The sequence below is a fragment of the Chrysoperla carnea genome, chromosome 1 (assembly GCF_905475395.1).
Source record: "Chrysoperla carnea chromosome 1, inChrCarn1.1, whole genome shotgun sequence".
Lineage (NCBI taxonomy): Eukaryota > Metazoa > Arthropoda > Insecta > Neuroptera > Chrysopidae > Chrysoperla > Chrysoperla carnea.
This window is the reverse complement of record NC_058337.1, coordinates 84,504-108,955: the sequence shown is the minus strand read 5'-3', so window position 1 is coordinate 108,955 and position 24,452 is coordinate 84,504. Positions and strand designations below refer to the sequence as shown.

General features: G+C 27.0%; 2 protein-coding genes across 3 annotated transcripts in view; both read left to right on the top strand.

Annotated features, from left to right (window-relative positions):
- LOC123290462 (eyes absent homolog 1-like) overlaps positions 1 to 12,906 on the top strand; it is a 69,349-nt gene extending 56,443 nt beyond the window's left edge. The window contains exons 3-11 of the mRNA XM_044870665.1: positions 49 to 113; positions 7,159 to 7,730; positions 8,091 to 8,391; positions 8,739 to 9,111; positions 9,204 to 9,384; positions 9,489 to 9,847; positions 10,080 to 10,450; positions 10,564 to 10,808; positions 11,110 to 12,906. Of these exons, the coding sequence (XP_044726600.1) occupies positions 49 to 113; positions 7,159 to 7,730; positions 8,091 to 8,391; positions 8,739 to 9,111; positions 9,204 to 9,384; positions 9,489 to 9,847; positions 10,080 to 10,450; positions 10,564 to 10,808; positions 11,110 to 11,291 (2,649 nt within the window). The 3' untranslated portion in view covers positions 11,292 to 12,906. The remainder of the gene's footprint in view (positions 1 to 48; positions 114 to 7,158; positions 7,731 to 8,090; positions 8,392 to 8,738; positions 9,112 to 9,203; positions 9,385 to 9,488; positions 9,848 to 10,079; positions 10,451 to 10,563; positions 10,809 to 11,109) is intronic.
- A 6,205-nt stretch (positions 12,907 to 19,111) lies between these two features.
- On the top strand, positions 19,112 to 23,700 carry LOC123290521 (dipeptidase 2-like). 2 transcript variants are annotated; one of them, XM_044870743.1, is made up of 7 exons: positions 19,112 to 19,276; positions 19,609 to 19,753; positions 20,051 to 20,207; positions 20,337 to 20,469; positions 21,017 to 21,175; positions 21,484 to 21,523; positions 21,841 to 21,965. In XM_044870743.1, the coding sequence occupies exons 1-5, from the start codon at positions 19,228 to 19,230 to the stop codon at positions 21,121 to 21,123; spliced, it is 591 nt and encodes a 196-aa protein (XP_044726678.1). In that variant the 5' UTR covers positions 19,112 to 19,227; the 3' UTR covers positions 21,124 to 21,175; positions 21,484 to 21,523; positions 21,841 to 21,965. The 2 variants fall into 2 exon arrangements, with proteins under 2 accessions (XP_044726678.1, XP_044726679.1); XM_044870744.1 differs by lacking the exons at positions 19,112 to 19,276; positions 19,609 to 19,753; positions 20,051 to 20,207; positions 20,337 to 20,469 and adding exons at positions 22,525 to 22,600; positions 23,258 to 23,429; positions 23,534 to 23,700 and having other exon boundaries at positions 21,077 to 21,175; positions 21,841 to 22,102.
- Positions 23,701 to 24,452: the final 752 nt, after the last annotated feature.

Below are 24,452 nucleotides of genomic sequence, written 5' to 3'. Positions count from 1 at the left end.
TTTAAATAATATTTATAATTTAATTAATTTATTAATTTTTATTTACAGGTTAAACGTGCTAAAACAACAAATGATAATTATACAACAATTGAACAACAAACTGATAAAGAAAGGTAAATTCATTAAATTTATTTATTTTAAACGATATTAAAAAATTTGTAACGCAAGAATTGCGTTAGCAAAGCAAATTTGGTCAGAAATTGATAAAAATAATACTTTATTTTTAAATCGAATATTACATTACGAAAACTAAGCGTTTTAGAGAAAAAGAGTACTTTCTTGCTTAAAATAGATAAAAAAAATTCCATTATCAGTACAAAAGGATTAACTTCATTTCATTCAGCAAGTCAGTCGCTAAAATTAATTAATATTACTAACAATAATATTGAATATATAAGTATCAATATTATATTGGAAAGAGATAAATATTTATATAATATAATTAAAATATAAAAATAATAGAATTAAATTAAATTAAATTTAGTTTAGTTTAGTTTAGTTAAAATAATTTTTATGAATGAATTCAAAAACATAATTCATCAATGTCAACATATCAAAAGATATAACATTTGTACAGACATAACTAACTGTCATTATGTCATATTGTCATCAAAATATATTATTAATAGTTATTATTATTATTATTATTATTAATCTATTTATAGATAGATCAAAAACATTATTTTATTATTTTAATTATTTATAATAATATATTAATTATAAATGTTGATTTAAAAAAACAATATCTATAATAATAGGTATACCTAGTAATAATTATAAATTAATTAATTTATTTAACTATTTAATTCATTAATTATTATATCTTTATAAATATTATAAATGTGAAAGAAAGGGTGTTTGTTTGTTACGCCATCACACAAAAACTAATGAATGGATTTGAATAAAACTTGATATAGTTTATACAGAAATATTTTTTGTCATTATGTCATATTTTACTACTCCATCTAGATCATCATATTGAACCGTAAATACAAGATTTCTGTAAAAATTTTAATTAGAAAATGTAAAACAATTCATTGACATCATTTCTCATATAATTAATGATTTATGACTATTTTACACTTAAAAGAATTTAAAACTGTGCATATATTTAAGCTATGTACATAAATGGGATCAAGAGAGATGGAGGCAATAAAGCGGTGGTTTTTACTTTAAAGCCTACTGAAGCGGACGAGTATGAAGCCAGTTTCAAATAAAAATTAACTAGAAACTGAAACATGTGTTCAATCAATGTAATTGCCAGTAGCTGTAATACAATGTCTTTTGTATTTCTTTAATTTTATATTTATTTATTTATTTCCTTTGTCTTTAATTTCTTCTTTTTTTTTTTTTTTTTGTTCCAGCTGTTCTTAGTTTCATTTACTTTTTAAATATTTATTTCCTTAATAAATTATTATTATTTATTTTTTTATTTATTTATTAACTCAAAATAAATGTGTTTGTTTTATTTACAAAATTTTAAATTCTGAAAAAAAAGAAAATGATAAAAAAAAAGCTAGCTATTTAAGTACAGATGTAAATACCTAGATACTTATTTATTTAAATAATATATTTATAGGGTGTTAATGTTAATAAAATGATTTATTTATTTATAAACAAAGTAATAATTAACTTAAGTATCTATCTTTAATATTTTTATACTTATAACTTTTTATATTTATTTGTAGCTTTTTTTTTACTATTTTCTTTTTTTCAGAATAATTTAAAATTTTGTAAATAAAACAACTTATATATATATATATATATATATATACTATTTAAGTATCGTGCATCGAATCAAAAAACGGAAAAAGACTTTTCGTCTTAGAATATTATTTTCTATCAAATACAAAAAAAGCGTGATAGACAGTTATTTAGGTATTTAAATATAATATAGATTAAATAAATCTATGTTAAATATTAATTTTCAATATATTAGTAATTATAATAATAATAATAATAATATCTAAAAATAAACAATTTTAATGAATTAATTCATTGATTGGTTGATTGATTGATTGTATGTAATTTAAAGAATTTAAATAAAATAAAAATAAATACAGTAGAATCTCGATAACTTAAACCTCGGTAACATAAAAACCTCTGTTACTTCAAAAAATACTATGTTCCCTTCCCATCAGAGCCCAAAACCTCTATAACTTAAAAGACGCAACCTCTATAACTTAAATAAATAATCGCTGTATAGGCCCTCAGTAACTACATAGAAACATGTACATACCTCTATATTAACTAGGGTACATAGAAACATGTACATACCTCTATATTAACCTTTACCTAACATAGACATTTGATAACTTAAAACCTCTATAACTTAAAATATTTTGTGTTTCCCTTGGACTTTAACTTATCGAGATTCTACTGTATAAAAATAAATGAAGAACAAAATAAATATAAAGTTACATGAACCACATCAAATAAATTTAAAAGTATTATAAATATAAAATAAAATAAAATAGATAAAAAGATTAATTATATACATGTTATATATGTTAATGTTATTGTTCAAAGTAAACTAACAAATATATAATATATATAATTACAGAGTGTATCAGTCAATATCTATTTATAAATCAAATTAAGTATTTTGATTAAAGACTGTAAATGTTTAAGCTATATTAAGGTGTATAATGTTTATTGTATTTTACACTGAAAACAAAATTAAAATAATGATAACCTCATTACAAAGTTAGCCCTTTCATTTTCATGGCCCCATTCGCTATATTTGATCTCGCGATGAAGTTAAGACAAGTTCATATCGGTTGATATTAATAATTTTTTTCTCAATACAGTAATTTGACGTGTGGTAATGATTTAATTAACGATACTAGTGCATTAAATAATTTATTAGCACCCTAAGATTCATATAAATATTAAATATTGTTTGATTCTGATACATGTTGTATAAAAATAAATAATAACAACAGATGTATACATATTGTGTTTTATTTTATTGCTATAAATATATATATATATATATATATAATGAGTTGGTACTTACTTATTTTTTACAAACTATAATCATTTTAAAAAGAAGCTAATACATAAATAAATAAACTATAAACTAACTTCACTTAATTAATTCAATCATCACATTATATAATTTATTATATAATATATATATATATATATATATATATATATATATATATATTTTTTTTTTTTATTATATTATTTTTTATTTTATTGATTATAAATTATATCATATAAATTAATATATTACATTATATCGTATTTATCAATTTATATTTTATAAAATATAATTAACTTTAATTCTATATATTATGTTATACATACAATATAACTTATAAATACAGGGTGTCTCAGAGATATTGAACGTATTTGTTGCTTCAAGTAGATAATAAAATTCTAAGATGAAAAATCCTCTTACATTTTTTAATCCGATACATGGATAGATAGCTATTAATTAAAACAGGTAGCCAATCGGAATCGTGTTATAGCGGTAAGACAATAGGAGGGAGGGAAAATAGTTAAAAACGACGAGAATAATTGAAGTGTGTGAATGTGTAGAAAGGGGTGTATATATAAAGTACATCGAAACAAAAAACTGGAAGAGGACTTTTCATGTTAGAATTATATTTTTTACCTCATGCAACAAAAGTGTGCGTTACTCACCTTGTATATAAATTTTAAATGAATATTAAATATTTATACTTGTATTAATTATAATCTATAAACTATATTAAAATGATTATATGTATATCTAAATGTATATTTCAATCACTATAATACCTACATTATATAAACATACTTGTAAATATTGTGTTGTATTATATTTTATATATAAATATTAAAAATTAAATTATTTTTATATTCTATGAAATAAATAACATAGTTTACATAATAATAAGTGTTATAGTTTAGTTGAATTGTCATTTATTAAGATCATAACTAATTATATTTAATATTTATTTAAATATAATTTTATATATAAAGTTATTTTTAGTTTAGTTAGTTTATGTAAATTAATACTTACATCTTCTATCTACATAGTACACATATAGTACATTGGATTTACATTTAATTATTAACTGACTAGCTTGACATGACATGACATGACATTAAATGGCGTCCAACATCTTTTAAATATTATATTTATAAAAACTTTATCAACTAAAATACTTTATATTTATATTATAACTATGTTACTTATTTACCAGGATTTTATGATTTATATTTATTTTAAACATATACGACTGATGCGATCGTGTTGCGCTTATTGAACTTATATACAAACAAGTTAAAACAAACCATTAACTGTATTAATTGTAGAAATACAATATATACACAATTTTAATTGCGCAATTATTTTCAGAAAGATGGTCACTCTCAGACACTCAAAGTTGTGTGTACACAACACGAATGTGACGTCACACACACATTACTGATATTTCCATATAAATTTTATAACGATATTTAAGAAAAGATGTTTCAAATAAAAGTTGGTTATTTTTTTATAAGGGAAATTTTTTATATTTAGGCTATTGTTCTATCTCTAACGGTTTACTAAAGGGGTGCTACGGAATTAATATCTAATCGACATATGTTGGTCATTTAAGAATTTAACCTCAGTTTTATGTCCTGAGCATGCTATAAAAATTTAAAGTCGTTATCTTTTTTCGTTTTTGAGTTACAAACTTGAGACTAAACTTAATATGTCTTACTATCTATTACAATTAGCATAGTATAATAATATAAATAATTTAGTAATCCTAATGATTAAATTCATAGTTTATATAAAATAAGATCTATAATTTATTTTTATATAATTTGATATATAAGTAAAATTTAATTTATATTTATATATGTGTAGACAACATACTACCAGTGCTAGTTACTAGCTGCTTATGTTCTAATGACAACAACATTATGTCACTAAATTATTTAGAAATTGTTGGTTTATAAAAACAGTCTAACTAAGCTGGAAGCCTGAGATTATAAAATTGCTGCACTTACACGGATTTTAAAATTTCGCATATGAATCAATGCTATTTAATAATAAATACAATATGTGCTAGATGTGCCAGGATTTATCTTGACACAAATATGTTGCACGTATTTTGCACTTTCATGGAAATCAATTGCAATTGCAATTTTTATTTCTTTTCAGGAAAATTTGATGTGACAGATCTTCAGAAAGGATTTTAATATATAAGTACAGCCACTAAAATTTTATTTCATCATGGAATTACTTTTTTTTTTAATTTGTTCGTTTTGAGTGCTAATTTCAAAATATATCGGTGTGACAAGTTAAAACTTAACCAAAATATCTGTCACAACAGTAAAAAATGCAAAAAACCTGGTTAAAAATATTTCAGCCAGGATAAACTCTCTCTGAAATACCTAGTTCATATTGTACTTATCGTTAAATAACATTGATTCATATGTGAAATTTCTAAATCCGTGCAAGTGTTGTTTTACTGTGACGGGCTCCAGGGCTATAATCCAATGATATATATATTATATATATATTAGAAGACAAACATTAATCTTATAATAATTAATGATTTAAATGAAATTTATAAAAGATTAGTTTTGTGATGTGACTTAAAATTTAAAACTATGTGACATGTATGAATTGTATGACGTCAACACACAACACAACACAAAACACTAGCTATTTATATAAATCAACATATAATACAATAACAACAAAATATACAAAATATACTTAAACTTTAACATCATATGTTAACACATCACACTACTACAGTTAACGTGTGTTAACATTCAAATAAATATTTTAAAATGAATCAACAATCAACAAACTAACTTAACTAACTTATTTGATCTTGATGTTAAAGTGGTTCGGCTGTCACGTCACTAATCAACTTATCAATTAAGTTTTATGACGTAAATATTTAAAAAAATGCTATACAAATATTAAAAAAGCATCAAAAACCAAAGTTTTTTATGTTATCTTTGTGAAAAGCGCCTTAAAGTCATGTTTTTTGTTGCATAAACAGAATCAGTGATAATTTTTCTTTATGATGAAAACTTTTTTGAAGCTTATTCATCGATTAATTTTTGTAAAATTGTGTTCAAAATCATAATTTTAAAATGAAATAATTCCAAAATTTACCCTGCAAGAGGTCCCAAAACTGTGTTAATTATTGTAATCAAGGGATTTTGAACTGTCATTCACCGCCAAAAAACAATTACAAACAACCGGACTACTTTAATAAATATTTTATGTTTTTTTATTTAAAATGCCAACAATTTAAAATAAAAAAGTATAAACAAGCAATGAATCAAATCAAGTATATTAAATACATTTATATTTAATTCAACACTTGATTAATTTATAACGATTACATTCATTTATAACACAACTATAATAACTATAGTTACAGCTACAGGTTCATTAATTATTGTGAAAGAAATAAATTTATTTCAAATTCATTTCACAAATACAAAAACTGAACAAAAAATTTTAATAGTGACAACCGCATCCCAAAGTTGACTGTTTCATATTGAAATCAAGTAAAAATACTTTACAAACAATTTAATAATGATTAGAGCAAGTGAAGCTAAATAATTTTATTTACAATAGAATGGGATTCAATATAAAATATTGATTGATACAAAATCACTAAAGCTAAATAAACAAAATCATTACTTCAATGAAAGATATTGATTTTGGTTTTAAAGTCATGTATTTTATTGATTGAAAATCAAATTATATTTAGTTGGAATATATAACCGTTTGCTTTAAATATAGGATTTGGTTACTACAAACACATACCTGTCATGTCTAACCAATATGGGGTTGAGTCAACTACATGAAAATTGTTGTTAATAATTTACAGAGAGTTTGAAATAAACTTATTTAGTAACGATAAAAACTCTCAAAATATCTTTTAATCACGGATAACATCGCGATGCGCAGCTAGTAATTATTATAAATATTATATAGCACAGTCATGCGTTAGCCATCAATTAAAATTTAATTGCAAATATCAAATAAAATAAATCATCCTGTACTGTATACATATACTTTTAATATAGATGTTATTATGTATTATTAATTTAATGTTTATTTATTTAGTATTTTAAACAATATTTATTTATTTATTTAATATTTAATTATTTATGTTTTGTTTTTGTATTGTTTTATAGATCGTTAAGTCCACCAACAATTAATTCATCATCATCATCATCATCAAAATCATCATCACCACCACTGCCAACATCAACAACACCAGCATCAACATCAGCATCAGCATCAGCAGCATGTATAACAAATAATAATAATAATATTAATCCAACATTATTATTAGATCACCAAAATCATCAATATCATTATCAGCATACATTATCATCTGATAATAATAATAGTGAAGAACAAGAACAAGAACAAGAACAAGAACAAAATCATCATCATCATCATCATCAAAACGATACAAATACAAATATAAATGATAACACATCATCATCACATCATCAACTCAGTGGATACAATAATCATCAAAATCATCATCAACATTCTTTATTATCAACAACAAACAATGATCATTTAAATTTAAATCATCAACAACAATCATCGCCATCTTGTTTAAATATTAATAACGGACATCATACAAGTACAAGTACAAGTTGTGCTGCTGCTGCTGCTGTTGTTGCATACATAACAAGTACGGCTTCATCAACATCATCATCAGCTGGCTGGTCATTACTGACTGATTCAACAGGTTAGTTCACTAACTACTAGAAAACTAGGTTATGTATTAACTAGGTTAGGTTAGATTAGATCACTTGTATAAAGCACGCACAGAATTGATCCATAGAACACCCATGCTGCAATTGGTTTTAACGTAAAGTACTCATCGCACTGTGCTTAAACCAAAAATGTCCACCATCGATGAAAAATTTCAGAAGGAAATATAGTTCCTCTGGGAAATCTCTATGAGAAATAGCTAAGCATTAGTATTAAGCTAAGTTAAAGGGAATGTAAGGGAATGACTTGTCGTCTTACATTCATCCAGAAGTCTTAGCTTCGATTCCTAATAAAAATAAAATACTAAATATTTTAATATTAATTTTATTTACAGACGTTAAAAGTGAAGTAAAAAGTCCAGGCCTGGCGGACACAGATACAACAACGGAGTGTGTTAACTCCAATTCTTTATTATCTAGCACCACAACTGGTCTTATTTGTGATAGTGGAGCAGCAGGAACAGTAGGTGTAGGTGTGAACTGTAGTGTTGGTGTTGGTGTTGTAAGTGGAACTGCAGGAATGTATCATACAGCTGTGGGAACTGTTGCAAACAGTTTGTCATCATTAAATGATCCATTAGCTTATGACAACCAAAAAGATTACCAGCATCAATATCCACATCAATATTATAACAGGTAATGTTGTCATCAGTACCTTGGCTTCATTATACACATAGTTCTAAAGCCTGTCACAGTGAAACTGCACTTATACGGATTTGGAATAGGTTAAAAATCCCTTTGACAGACCATTCTGCCACGATAAGAGTTGCTACATACAAACTTTCCTGAAAATAGATAAAATTCGCAATAAAATGGTCTCTTACAAATTAATCTCCATGAAAGTACAAAATACTTGTAATTATTAAAAATATAAAAAATATTTCAAAGATGCATTAATTTTTCCCTTTTATTATTACTATATTATAAATAAGATCAAAATCAGTCCATAAGTTTAAATAAATTGTTTGTTTGATTGTGTTTAGTATACAATGTCAACAGAATCCATACAGTGCCAATTCATACACAATGAATCATAGTCCAACATCCAGCTTTTATGGACACACACATTCTGCAAGTACAACACCGACTGGTGCAGCATTATCCGCAGCAGCAGCGTACGCAGGTTACGCAGGCACACGTAGTCTGACTAGTTGTGGTGGCACTAAAGGTAGTGCAGCAGCCAGTCCATATCTAAGTCCATACACCTCCAGCCTAACAGGTAGCAGTAGCTTTCAACAAGCAGCCGCTGCTGGCACTACTGCAGCTGGCAGTCAATACGCTGCGTACACAGCTGGTTATAATTGTGCAGCAGCCGCAGCCGCTTCAGCGGTAGCACAAAGTTTTTCTGCACAACAGGTAATGTCATATTTAAGCTTCATTTAAAAAAAATACAATTTTTTTTTAAATTAAATAAATTAATAATTAAAGTGATTTATTTTACTTTACAGGGTGTTGATTATGCAAGTTATGCAAGCAGTGCGTACGGTGATCCACAGACTGCAGCACAATACAGTAGTTATTACAGTGCAGCAGCACAAGGACCTTATGCATCATATGTTAGTTCATCACCAAACTCAACAGGTGGCATTGGTAGCAACAGCTATCATTTAACTAATTCAGTATTACCAGGTTTGTAACTTTACTAAATCAAGCGATAATATTATTATCAAAGTACAAAAGATGTCCACTCACTACCTACTAATAATAATATTTGAATTCTTTCTTTTTTACAGAAAGTCCAAATAGTTTAGGTTTACCATTAAGTGAACCACCCACATCACCAATTAAATCAGAAACGGGGGGTGTTCTATGTTCATCATTAAATAATACACTTAATAATAGTCAAACAATAAGACGAACTTCAAATGGTGGAAGTGGTGGGAATCAACAAACAGATAACAATAATAGTGGTGGTAATACTACAGGTGGAGGTCGTGTGGGTGCAGCACGTGGTAGAGGACGTAGACAGAATACAGTCTCACCTGCTAGCGTTGAAACCGGTACAGAGCGTGTGTTCATTTGGGATCTAGATGAAACTATTATTATATTTAATAGTTTGTTAACTGGTGTTTTTGCATCCAAATATGATAAAGTACGTACAAACCGCTCAGCAATCTAATTTATTTTATTCAAATCTATGAATTAAAACTACAAAGAATCATTTATTTGTTTGTGGATATATTACTTAGAATTTCACGTTCCATACATCTACATGTAATTCTCTTAAGTGTCAAGCGTCATCATGAAAATACATCTTAAAAACCAATTAATTTGTTTTTGAAAACCACAAGAAGTCAATGAATTTTATATGTTTGTTTGTTCAGGAAGCACCACAGATGGCACAACTGGGTTGTCGCATGGAGGAGATGATCTTTATAATGGCTGATGCACACTTCTTCTTTAACGATGTAGAGGACTGTGATCAAGTGCACATCGATGATGTGTCTTCAGATGATAATGGACAAGACTTGAGTACATACAACTTTGCTGCAGATGGTTTTCACACAAACACATCACACAGTGGTGCGGGTGGTGCATTGGGTGGTGGTGGTGCACCAGGTCTAGCTGGTGGTGGTGTTGGTCTCTGTTTACCATCTGGTAGTGGTGGTGGTATCCGTGGTGGTGTTGATTGGATGCGGAAATTAGCATTTAGATATCGACGGATCAAAGAGACTTATAATAATTATAGAAATAGGTGTGTCTGTGTGATATTTATTTATAACTAGCTTTTACCCGCGGTTCCACTCACCTTTTTGTCTTTGAACATCATAGATTATTGATTTATAATGATTGATTTTGTTTTTTTAGTGTTGGTGGTATGTTAGGACCAACAAAACGTGACCAATGGTTACAATTACGTTCAGAGATCGAAGCTGCTACAGACAACTGGTTAACGTTAGCAAACAAATGTTTATCATTAATTAATTCTAGACCTAATTGTGTTAATGTACTTGTAACTACTACGCAGTTAGTACCAACCTTAGCTAAAGTATTACTATTTGGATTGGGTGGCGTTTTTAGCATTGAAAATATTTATTCTGCATCAAAGATTGGTAAGAATAATTTAATTAAAATTAATTTTTTTTTAAAACGAGAATTGTCGTGGAACACCCGCTTGGAGTTATGTTCTTATCGTATCTACGTATATTATTACAAACTGAATTGATTAAAAAAGTTTTAGTATCCTAGGTACTTAGTATCACTTGTCGTCGGATTTTGGGGTCGTTTTAAATTGTAGCACTTTTTTGGTTTTATCTCCCAGCGAGCAAACAAATTATAACATGCGATAAGGAACATAATTCCAAAAACTAAATTTAAAAATAATGTATTTATGAATTTATTTTTACTTTGCAGGTAAAGAAAGTTGTTTTGAACGGATTGTAACACGATTCGGTCGTAAATGCACGTACGTGGTGGTTGGTGATGGTCAGAATGAAGAGGTAGCCGCTAAAGCATTAAACTTCCCATTTTGGAGGATTAACTCGCACAGTGATATTGTTGCGCTGTACAATGCGTTGGACAATAACTTTTTATGAAAACAAATCTTGTTTCATTTAATCAGTTTATCTTTATCTGCCACCATTATTATTTTTTGTGATTTAATTAAGTAAGTCAATATATTAATTAATAATTAATATTGTGTTGTGTTTATTACAAGATAAACACAAACTCCACTCACTCCACTTTATTCAAGTAGTTCGGCTGTTTCAGCAAGTTCGGTGAATCTTCAATTTTTGGTTTTGCTGAAAATAATAGATCAAAGTCCATTGATCACAATAAACATAGATTTGGGGCCTCTTGCAATGCAAAATTTGGTTAATTGTACAAAAATTAATCGATGAATGAGCTTCATAAAAGTTTTCATCGTGAAAAAAATTTATCACAGATTCTGTTTATGCAAAAAAGCAGAAACATTACCTTACGGTATTTCCAAAAAGAAAATATAAAAAAACTGTGTTTAGTTTTTATAGCATTTGTTTACATTTACGTCATACAAATTGCCTACCTAGTTGACTAGTTGACTAGTTGATTAGTTGATTAGTAACGTGACAGCCGAACAACTTTAAAAGAAACAATATTTTAATTTTAATTTACTGTGATTTTATTCATATAATCTGTGTTGAATGCACTGCACTAAATCGAATGCGTGTCTGTAGACGAAGAACTAGGAACTAGTCTGATTTATAAGAAATTAAAAATATGCATAATTAGCATAATTAATATCCATTTTATAATTACTGATGAAAATGATTTCAAACTTGTTACACGGTGGTTTTTGGGGTCGGTGAACAAGACTGTCAGGATGGAATTGGTTTCAGAGGTACTTGGACAGACTTTCTTAAAGTGTGTTTTCAGCCTTGAGCTGATGTGTCCCGGCTAGGTTTGCTAATTGCCAAATCTGTACAGTAAGTATTCAAGATTGATTTATCTTGTCGGTGTCGGTGTCACCCTGTAAGCAAAGCATCCAAAACATTCCGATTTTGGTATGAGTGTCAGTGTATGTAGCTTTTCAATTTTTCTTCTTTTTTATTGATTTAAACCAATAACTTTGAGTGCAATATGTGTTTGAGTTGTTTTTATTTTTATTTTTTGAGGATATAATTTTGTATAAAGTATGGCAACCCTAACAAAATAATATTTTTATTTTGACACTTGACAACCCTAGATTCCATCGATATGAATATAACATAAACCTAAAAATTACACATTAATATAACTGTTTGGGTGATATGCTTGCAAAAGCTCAAATAAAATAAAGTTCAAAAAATAAAAGCCCGGCAGAATCACGCTCTTAAAAAGGATGAAAACAAGAAAATATTTTTATCGAGAATTGTTCTGATGAGTAAAATCGTTATTACAATCGGAGAAGCTCTTAAACAGTTTTCCACAGAACAGAAAGAGGTTCCCCGACTGTAATGACGATTTCACTTATCATAACAATTTCCGGTAAAAATATTTTTATATTTTCATATTTTTAACATTAAGTTTGTTTTTTGATCATAACTTTATGTATGTCTTCTAGAGGGCGCCATATTCAATTTAAAGTGACGTCATATAGCCTATAACCAGCGGACAATCAAGACAATACCACATTTGTCGAATTATGATAAGTAATTTAAAAATCAAACGCATAACCCTCGCCATTGTATAGTCAGGGTAACAAAAATTATTAATCACGTGGGAGTCACCATTTGTAAATTTTGTAATCTAAGATTACTTGTCAATCAAAATATGATTTTATTAAGGCTGCCACAAAAGAATGTAATTATTTTGTAAAATTACTTACAAGACAAGATTTATAAATTAAACAAAATAAGATTTTGATGTAAATATTATAAATTTTAAAAAGCAAACAAAACAAAACAAAACAGTATTATTTCAAAAAGATTGAAATTTTATTGTAAAAATTAGATAACTGTAGCCAAAGACTTAAGAAGACATTTAAAATCTAAGCTAAGCTAAGTAAAGCTAACTTTTATTTATCATATGAATGTTTTATTGCAACTTATTAAACTTCTCATTATTTATTAATTTTTATTAAATTTGTTAAAAAATCAATTCAAAAGTGCCAAAATTAAAGAAAACTAAATTTTATTTTAAAAACATTTTTAATGAAATAATTAATTATCTGTAACATAGTAGAATTAGACAAGGTATGCTCTTACGCAGCTCAGGTAGGAATACGATGAGGACATTCTCTAGCACGGTACCCAGTCACCGCCATATTGATTATTTGTTTTATAGTGTAGGCGCTAAGCGTATGCATTTCGTATACATTTACAGGTCCTACCGAGCAACGAGTATATTTTAAAGTATTATGTAAGTATGGAATGAGTGGCTAAATAATTATATTTTAATTATAATTTTTTGATTGCACAATTTTTATTTTTCACAATTTTTTTTTAATAAAATAAATAAATAAACAGCAAATACACAAAAAAAATATATTTCATTAATCAATATAATTTATAATTGATTATTAATTAATATTTTAATATTTAATCTAAAAACACTCTCCATTAAATCACCTTTTTCCTTAGAGCCTTGTCCAAACTGAACCAAGTTTGAGGTTGAACGCCTTTCAAAAGAAATTTAAAAAAATCCACAGGTACAATGGCACAGACAGACAGACAGACACACATAGCGGTCAAACTTATAATTTTTGGTTCGGAGTTAAAGAAGTAATATTAAATATTAAATATGAATTAATTGATTAATCAATTTAAATTAAATGATTTTATTACATGCACATACACACATAAAATAATGCACAAAATAAAACATAATTTATGTATTATTTAAATAAAAATCATTCAAAAATAAATTGATTAAATAAATAACTATGAAAAACACACACACACCCACACAACTAGTAATTTACATTGAATGTTACATGCATGTTACAGTTAACAGACTCAGACTCAAGATCTGTAAATAAGACCTAAGATCCAAATAAATATGTAGCAAGGCTAAGCTTTAGTTAAACTAAGCTCCATTATTTATTTAATAACAAACATAATTAAATAAACAAACAGAAATATAAATAAATAATAATTATGTATTTAAATTACATACTTGTATTAAATAAATAATGTAAATTAATTAAAAATATTTATTATTTTTTAATAAATATAAAATATTATATTATTTTTAATTTTGTAAATACATTTAAAACATAACATTACATTTATTATATTAATATTTTAAATAAAAATTAAGTATTTGTATTTAATTAAGATTGTGAATATATACAAGTTATTATTATTTATTATTAATTATTAATTATTAAATAATAATAATTAATATTAAATATATTTACCTATATCTAGTTTAACTACTGCTCATTTTTAAATAAAAAAATTATTATGTTCCTTTTTATATTATTAATTATTAATTATTATAATCAATATCAATTAATTTTATATATTTTATTATTATTATCTATTTGATATAATTAAATAAATTAAATAATATTTAATTAAGAAGTGGATATATACCTATACATAATTAAATTAATAATAATAATAATAAAATATTAAAATTAATATTAAATATAAATAAATTTGTAAAATAAAAATAAAATAATAAAAATATTTAGCTATCTATTCAATTTATTGTATTATAATTATAAATAAAATTAATTAAAATACTTATCTATCTATCTATATGTGCAGTTTAAATTAATTAATTAATTAATATTAAATTTATTTAAAATAATTATTATATTTAATTTAATTGTTTATATTATCTTATATATTATTACTCTAGCGAGTTTTTTTTTCTGTCCTACTCTTATTGTCCCCTCATATTCAATTTTATTATGTCTAGGTTTGACGAAAAATATACTAACCGTTTAAAAATGTACCGCTAAGGAAAAAACATGCTAGACAAATAACTTGAATGGAAAAATATCATAAATTTAAATAATAAGTTTATTAGGCAAACATGTTAGTTTTTACAGATGCTCTCCTAAGACTCTAGACATATAATTACTATCTTTAATACATGTTCTCCTAATATTAATTTAAGAACTTGTGATATTTTTCACCACTCTTCTACGAAATTTGTTGTTTTTAGTCACGAGTTACAGTTACTACGGAAGCGGAATTCCTCACGGGTCGAGCTAGTTATTATTTATTAAATTTATAGAAACTATTCGATTTGATTTGGGAGTAAATCTTACAAGATCTTTTATACAACGATCGTTTTCACCCATAGTTCCTCCTTTGTAATACTTTTTCATCCATGGTACCTTCTTTGATTTAAAGGTTCTTCCAATAAAGATCTACAGCTTTGATAAACTTTAGAATATTCCTGAATGACACTTCATTTATTGATAATTGGTAAACTGGTAGTCTAAATTCGTTCTAATTAAAACGGGTTCAATTCCCGTTTAATTAGAACGAATTTTGCTCCAATTTGCAAAGTTTTCGCAAATGAAATCGTTGTAGGTAGGTAGGTTAGAGTTAAATGAAGCCACTCATGAAGTTTCGTAAGAGTGTTAGTCACGAAAACATACCTGCCTTTATACTGTAGACTAAAGTATTTAGTCAAATGGTAGTTTAAAGTAGTTATAACTCTTAAATTACTTACCATACCATACCACTCCTACTGCGTACACAGTGACAGCACAGAACGTACACTTTCTGTGTGTTGTGCTATCTTTCTAGTTAATGGATTTGACAAACTTCAAAAAAACATGGTTAACCTTGAAAAGATATTGACAAGCTGAAAATGTTTTATGTGATTTGTATTTAAAAATGTTTATTAAATATGGCAGAATATTTAAAACAAGGTTTAGAAAAAATTAACAGCAAAACTTGAGCAGTTCAAACGATTTAAATTTATTTATAATACTTGACGTTGATGAAGAAAAGGTTGATTAAGAATGTAACAACATAAATTTATTTAGCAGATAATGTTAATATGAATGTTTTTTAGGAAACAATTATCAAAAGGATTTTATTTTATTTGATTTTAAATCACAAACATCTACGAGCAACGTCTAACAACATGATACAGAGAATCAAGAGAAGAAGTGAACAAGAAAACAAAGATATTTTAATGTTAATGTTTCTAATAAAAAACGTTTACTGAATTTAATTGATGGGTTTTATTACAATTCGTATCTTGGTAATTTTACATAATTGACATTTTCTATTTATTACAAAATAAAGTAAATTGGAAAGTGGGAAGCATTAATTTTAGTTCCCGTAGTAAATTCATCAGTTTTTGTGCTGAATAAAACATAAAAAAATGGTACGAGATACTTTCTTTTCATTATAACTTCGTTAATTTTTATGCAAATGACTTAAAACTTTTTTCGTTTTCAAAGTTTGTTATAGTACTTAATTTTTCAGTTATTTAACGGTAAATACTTCGAATTTAAATAAACGAAACATACTTAAATGACACTTTTTGCTTAGATTTCATCACTACCGATTCCCATTGCCATTTTCAACGTATATTTTTCTACGCTTTAGAAGGGGTACACTTTGCGGTGCTCGTACGCCTAAAATATTTAATTTATAAAAAAAATGGTCTGAATATAAATTGTAGGAAATTTGTTCTAGTTTAATTTTGAATATAGATTTTTCCTCGTATTGCTCGAAAATTAGATATCGTCAAAAAACTGATTTTTGACGCCATTTTTCTAATATGGTGGCGCAAGTGGGTAAGATACGAAGTATAAAAGTGGAAATTCAAAAAGAGTACTTCAAAATCTATAAAATCAATCATTTTCAAAACTCTCGGAAAACTTTGCTGATAATCCCTTTTTTAAGGAAACGATTAGAGTATACACCTTGTAGTTGATATAAAATAGTGATAAATTTGTAGATGTAATATTTATTTATTAGCTTAAAAGTATTTACGCTGTATATATAGAGGTGCTCCAGCCCCGCCCAGCTCCTACATATATAGAACTCTGGCCCCTACCTTACCCACATATGACGAGTTCATGTTAGTTGTCGCATCAATAAGTGCATACTGCATAGTGCATACCATACCATACCAGACCAGACCAAACCAGACTACTACAGAGTGCAGTTGTATTAGAATCAATATTGTGAATACCAAGTACTTAAACTACGACGCATTATATTTATAATTATTTTTTAAAATAATTAAATCATGTCCAATCAAAATCAAACTTTTGGATTGAAAGATAATAAGGGTAACATGGAAGGATCTAAATGGGCAGCATCTGATGGATATCCAGCACACAATAATGAAGCAGAGAATCATCGTAAAGAATTAAGTACAGAACGGAAACAAGATTACAATGATTATTTATCAAAGAAAACGACTGATACCAAATCTACAAATGCAGATATTCAAAAACCTGCAAATCAATGTTTTGAGAAAGTCAATCCAGATACATTTCTTGGTTTTGGTGAAGCTCAACCACAAGATAAAACTGACTATCATAAGAAATCTAATAATTCTAATATGTATTAGAATTTTAATTCAAATACTAATTAATTAATTAATATCTATCTATCTTGTTTATTTTATAGAAATGTTCGATCATAAGAAGCAAAGAGCCCGTGGTGACAGTAAAACTGCACTTTTACATAGATTTCAAAATTTTGCATAATCAATACTATTTAACGATAAGTACAATATGTACTAGATGTGCCAGAGTTTTTCCAGGCTGAAATATTTTTTAATAATTATAAGTGTTTTGCATTTTCATGGAAATTAATTTGTAAGAGACCATTTTATTGCAAATGTTATCTTTTTTCAGAAAAATTTGGTGTGACAGAAAGGTCCTGTCAATTTATTCGTTTTAATTTCTATTTTTGAAATATCTCGGTGTGACAGCTCAAAACTTGAACAAAATATCTGTCATAACAGTAAAAAATGAAAAAATATTTCGGCCAGGATAAATCCTGGCATACCTAGTCCATATTGTATTTATCATTAAATAGTATTGATTCATTTACGAAATTTCGAAATTCGTGTAAGTGTAGTTTTATTGGCACAGGCTCCAGGGCTATAATAATTATCGATCTTAGCGATATAACTGTTATTAATTAATGAGTTTCTAATATTACAAATAGTTAAAATGTATTAACAATATATTTAAATAAAATTTAAACAATCTCTAACCCGATGGTTAAAATAACAATCTAAAAAAATTATAAATGAGTACTTTACATTCTTTTTTATTGTGTATAGGCAATTTTATTACAGAAAATTCAATATGGCGACTAACAGACGCCATATTGTGAAAAGAATGTATATGTGTTCCTATGCGGTGCAATAGAGACCAAACGCGTGGACCGATTTGGATGATTCTTACGCCAATAGATTTATTTTAACCTTGCGAGAGATACTGAAGATATGGCAGTTATGAAAATTTAATATGGCGCCCATCAGACGTCATTGTGAAAAAGCAAACAATGAAAGTCGACAAACTATGGTAAGTGGGGTATCGTTGAATAGGTATTTGAAAATCTAAACTAAAAAGAGTAAAATAATAAAAATTATTTAAAAAATCAAACAACCCCTCCCAGCAGTTTAAAGTCGGGACCCATTAAAATCTACACCGGCTCGAATGTTCCCAATAATGGGTCTCGACGCGACTGTTAAATGAGTCGCTATGTAAACTGCAGGATTTGTTTTTTTCTTTTCAGTTTATATTTAAGTGAGTCGCTGGTTTTTTGATTTATTAAATAATTATTTTTTATATCTATAATCTATACCTATCTAATCTATAATTGATAAGTTAAAGTTGACAATATAATACAATACACAAATAAATGCAATAGATATCATTTGAAGTACCACCTTGGTACCTATATCTACCGTCGCGTCGATTATTTCATTTTTAGTCATAAGTTCATAATTATCAATATCATATTTATTAATTAGATTTATATTTATTAGTAATTAAGTGTAAAGTTAAGTTTTAATAACTAGGTTCAATAACTATCAAGTTATTATAAATAATTATTAGTTATTAAAATGGTTAATTTTAATTTATCAAATGAAAATGGACCATGTGGTTTAAATCGTAAGTAGATACCTATAGTACGTATGTACGTATAGTACGTACAAGTACAAGTACGTACCATCTAAATCATAATTTTATTTATCTATATACAGGGTGTTCATTTCAAAAGTATCTATCCTTAATAACTCTTGATTTGATATGATTATTGTTTTTGTGTGAAAACACGTTCATTTTGATCGAAGGGGAAGTTAAAAAAGATACCTTGATTATTTTAGGTTTCACTCCTTTGCCCCTAGCCACCTCAACTTTGAAAATTCAAATGTGTTAAAATTCTCTATTTAACTTAACACACAGAACTATACACTATTATTACTTTAATTGTTATTTTGTAGGTCGTCAATGGATCATTGGTGGTGGTCTAACATTAATCACTATAATTACAATTATAATAATTATTGCTGTTGTATCAAATAATAATAATAATAATAATAAACGTACAGGACGATCTATATTAGATGATGTACCATTGGTTGATGGGTAGGTACCTACTTATTATCAATTAATTTTATGTATTTCTAACAATATGAGAAAGCAAGCGATATTAATGTATTATTGTATGGAACTTGCTCATCGCTCAAAATGGGGGGAGGGGATTTTTTATACGGTCATAGCTCCTAGACTATTGAAAATTTATGTAAGCAATTATATACCATTTTATTCTACATGACAAATTTCTTTTCTTTTATTCGTCTTGATATGATCAATTTTTAGACACTTGTTGTTAGAAACACGTTAATTTAATTTCACAAAATTAATTAATTTATTTATTTTTAGTTATAATAATTTAGCACAATTATTAAGGAAGTGTGCTGAAAATAATTTACAATTAATATCATTTGATACCAATTTAACAACACATCCAGATTGGAATCAGAAATGTAAAACATTCACTGATTTAGTGCGCATACAACAAGGCAAATTATGGGCTCAGGTAATTAATTAAAAATCTTATTTAACGATAATCATGTCAAATATAGCTGGGCAAAGGAAGAAATGCCCATGTTACTTAGTTTAACAATGTTTTACATTAAAGTTTTAAACAAGTTGGTTGGTTCATTAGGTTTGGTTTGCATCAGCGCCATGCTCCATTCAATATAAAGATGGCGTCGCACAGGTTCTAGAACAGATTGATGTTTTAAAAAGATTACATTTAGAATATTCAGATCGGATGCAATTGGTGACATCAATATCAGGTAACTACTGTAAAAAGTATTTTAATCTTTTCAACTTAATCTTTAAAGTTATGAAATAGCGAATGTCGAAGATCAGAAGCTCTCAATAAATGTAAAACATATTTTAAATATTCTTGTATTCATTAAAATTAATTTCATTTGCAACTTTTATATCTAGAAATTAAATATTTAATTTTATATGTCCTGGTCCTGGGACTAAACTGAATGCAGTGCTCTGATCTGATTACACGACCAAAGTCTGCTAGTTGATGATTTAGTTTTATTAGAGTACAGCGTTGCTAATTACCTAAGTTAAGTGTAAGGACATCTATGTTTTATTATTTGAACTATAATTAATGTTTTTATTTTATTTATGAATTATTTTTAAATAATTATGTTTGAATAATTAGATTCATAATTTTTATAAATATATCTTTATAAATTATAGCTCATGTGTTATTTAGATATATGAGCTATGGTATTATGAAAGCGTAACAAACATCCTTACTTTTATATTTATAATATATATTGATAGAGATAAATAAGAATGAATTGATTTGTTTTTTAGATTTAAAGAATGTATATTCAAATAAAAAGATAAGTAGTTTTATTGGTATAGATAGTGGACATCTAATTGATTCTAGATTGGCTCTCTTACGAATCTTCTATGATTAGGTGTTAGATTTCTAACATTATCAAGTTGTACAAATAAAGATGTAACACCATGGTAAGTATAAGTATCTATAACACTTGTACTTCTTGTAACTTGTATTACTTACCTGTACTGTACTGCCATGCCAACATGTACTATCAACTTAAAACTAACACTAATATTCATTCTATATGGAAGACTTAAGGCATTTCTAACAACATCGAGGCTAAAAGTATTTTTGCACAAAAAATTCCAACGATATAAAGCTGAACAAATATTTGTAAGAACATTGACCGTATCTGTTAGCTGCTAGAAATTTCCCCTGAATCGATCACAATAATTATTATTTATCGACAGACAACAGTAATGTGTTTTTGTTTTAGGTTAATTAACAATCGAACAAAATTGACACCTTTTGGGGAAGTAAGTTATTTCTTTTTGATTATTAGACCAGTCATTTTAAAAAGCCAGACTTCTGACTTCTTAAAAAACCAGAACAAACATTTCAGAGGATGGTTTGTACTTGATAAAACCATAAAAATCCGTCAAATTTAGGAATGACTTATCCCCGATTTTTCATATAATTGTCTCTACGAAATTGAGGCACTCTTCGAAAAAAAAATTCAATAAAAGTGGTTTCTTTTCTTTATAAAGACCGTTTTTGTTCAAATTGAATGAACAAAAGCACAAAAGCTAGATTTTTTTACTACCAATAACTAATAAATGAAAATTAAAACTAGGATATTATAAGAGAAGCGAACCGTTTAGGAATGGTCTTGGATTTAACTGGAATACCTACCAAAGTGGTTACACAAATCACTAAGTTGTCGATAGCACCAGTGATTCTATCGCATGTAGCATCCAAATCATTACACGCGCATGACACAAATGTTGATGACAATGTTTTGCAAGATATTGCAACAAAGAAAGGTTTAGTGATGATAACATTTGATAAGAATATGCTTACAAAGAATGACACACCAACCTTAACTCATTTATTTGGTAAGTACTAAGTACTAAGTAGTGTAGGTACTTAGATATTAGTTACTAGCTACCCGGCCACGCGTTGTTGTGGCTCAGACTACCGCACTATAATATAGTCTTCACATCCCACTGCCCTCATCAATTCATAGATATTCATTTTTTTGGAGCGGAACAATACTGTTTTCGTTTTGGAAAGCCCCGTAAGGTAATATTTTTTTTGCATAAACAGAATCTGTGATAAATTTTCTTCATGATAAAACTTTTTTGAAGCGTCATTCATCAATTTTCAAGCTCATAATTTTAAAATGAAATAATTCAAAATTTTGCCCTGCAAGAAGCCCCAAAACTGCGTTTATTGAGATCAAACAGCTGGACCACTTTAAATTTACATAGGTTATGTTATATTAATGAGTTTGATTATTTATTTGTATTATTTATAGAACATTTTGATAAGATTGCATCTGTGGTTGGCATTCAATCCATTGGTTTAGGATCTGGATTTGGACTTTATGAACAGTAAGAATTACTTACTTTACTTTTATTTTATTTTATTCCTTACATTTTAACACTTCAGTTTTTATTCTACCACAATCTATTACTTTTGTGGTGAGAGAAAATCTCACGCTATCCGAGTATATTTTTAAGATTTTTAAAAAACCCGTCGGAGTTAAATATAAACTAAAAAGAAAACAAACAAGTCCTGCAGTTTACACAGCGACTTTAACAGTCGGGTCCTTTATTGGGAAGGTTTGAGACGGTGTGGGTTCAAATGGATCCCGACTGTTAAATGGGTCGCTATGTAAACTGTAGGACTTGTTTGTTTTCTTTTCAGTTTATATTTAACTCAGTCGGGTTTTTTGATTTTTTAAATAATTTTTTTTATGTTACTCTTTTTAGTTTGGTCTTTCAAATACCTATTCAAGAATATTCCACTTGCCATAGTTTGCCGACTTTCATTTTCAGCCTTTGCATGTATACTTGGTCCTTTGACACCAAACGCGTGGATCGATTTTAATGATTATAACTTTAATTGATTTGTCTATTTAATAGCAATTCAATGATACCCAACTTGACATAGTTCGCCGACTTTCATCGTTTATTTATAAGCATGATATTCTATTGGATTTGATTAGACTTTTAATAAATTATCTGATTTGATTTTTAATTTGATAGATCAATAAATGGAATGAACGATACATCCATGTATCCAGAATTATTTGATGGATTATATGAATATAAATCTAAATATAAATATGAAAACAAAGCAATTGATTGGCATTCATTTGATCATTTAAAACAAGTTGCTTATCAGAACTTTGAACGAATATTGATTGAAGTTGAAAAGGTAAAATATTAGCTATTCAAGTATTTTTGGCCTTTTGAGACCTTTTGCATATGTTTGCGTTTATTGATTATATTTTTAAACATACAAGAATACTTTACTTACAGATCCGTGATTCAAAATTAAATGAAGCTCCTTATTATAAATGGATACCTACAACTGATCTAGATGCGGTTGGAAAAGATCACAAAGAAATTGAAACATGCAGAACAAATTAATTATTAATTATATCAATTAAAATCAATTAATTTTTTATTGATGTTCATGTTAATTGAGGCGTAAAATAAATAACAAAACAATTAGTAAATTTCAATACATTTTTTTCACTTTATTTATTATTTTCATCACTAAAAGAAATTTTTCTGTGTATTTTTTATTTTTTTAACCGACTTTAATTTGTTTTGAAGCCGTTTTTTCTCTGGGTATTTTTATTAACCCCCGAACCAAAAAAAAAGGGTGTTAAAAGTTTGACCGCTATGTCTGGATGAACTGTTTTGGGTTTTTTTTTGTTTCGTTTGAAAGATAATTTACTGCGGAATGTTCATAGCTATGTTTCAAGTTAGAGCTTATGGTTCCGTATCTGGAACAACTAAAAAATAGTCGATGATCCTCAAAATCGGTTTAGTTTAGAGAAGGCTCTAAGAAAAAAGTTAATTTTATGGAGAGTGTTCTTAGATAAGTTTCAAGTGTGAGTTTATTGCTCCGTACATAACGAGCAAAGTTCGGTGGTCATCCAGGTACTGGATACTACTAATATAATAATTAAAGGTATAAGAACAAGTAATAATAAATAACTATAATAAAAATAAATTAAAATGAATTCAATAATTAATATTATTCAATTTAATTATTAATATGAATCTTTTAATAATTTGTATAGGTAGGTATTGTATAATCAATAATTATTAATTAATTAAATAATTAATTAATTAATAATAAATAAACTTATTAAATAGGAACTACTATTTTTATTTGTATTGAATTAAATGTTTAATAAATAAATCAAGATGATTAATTTTAAATTTA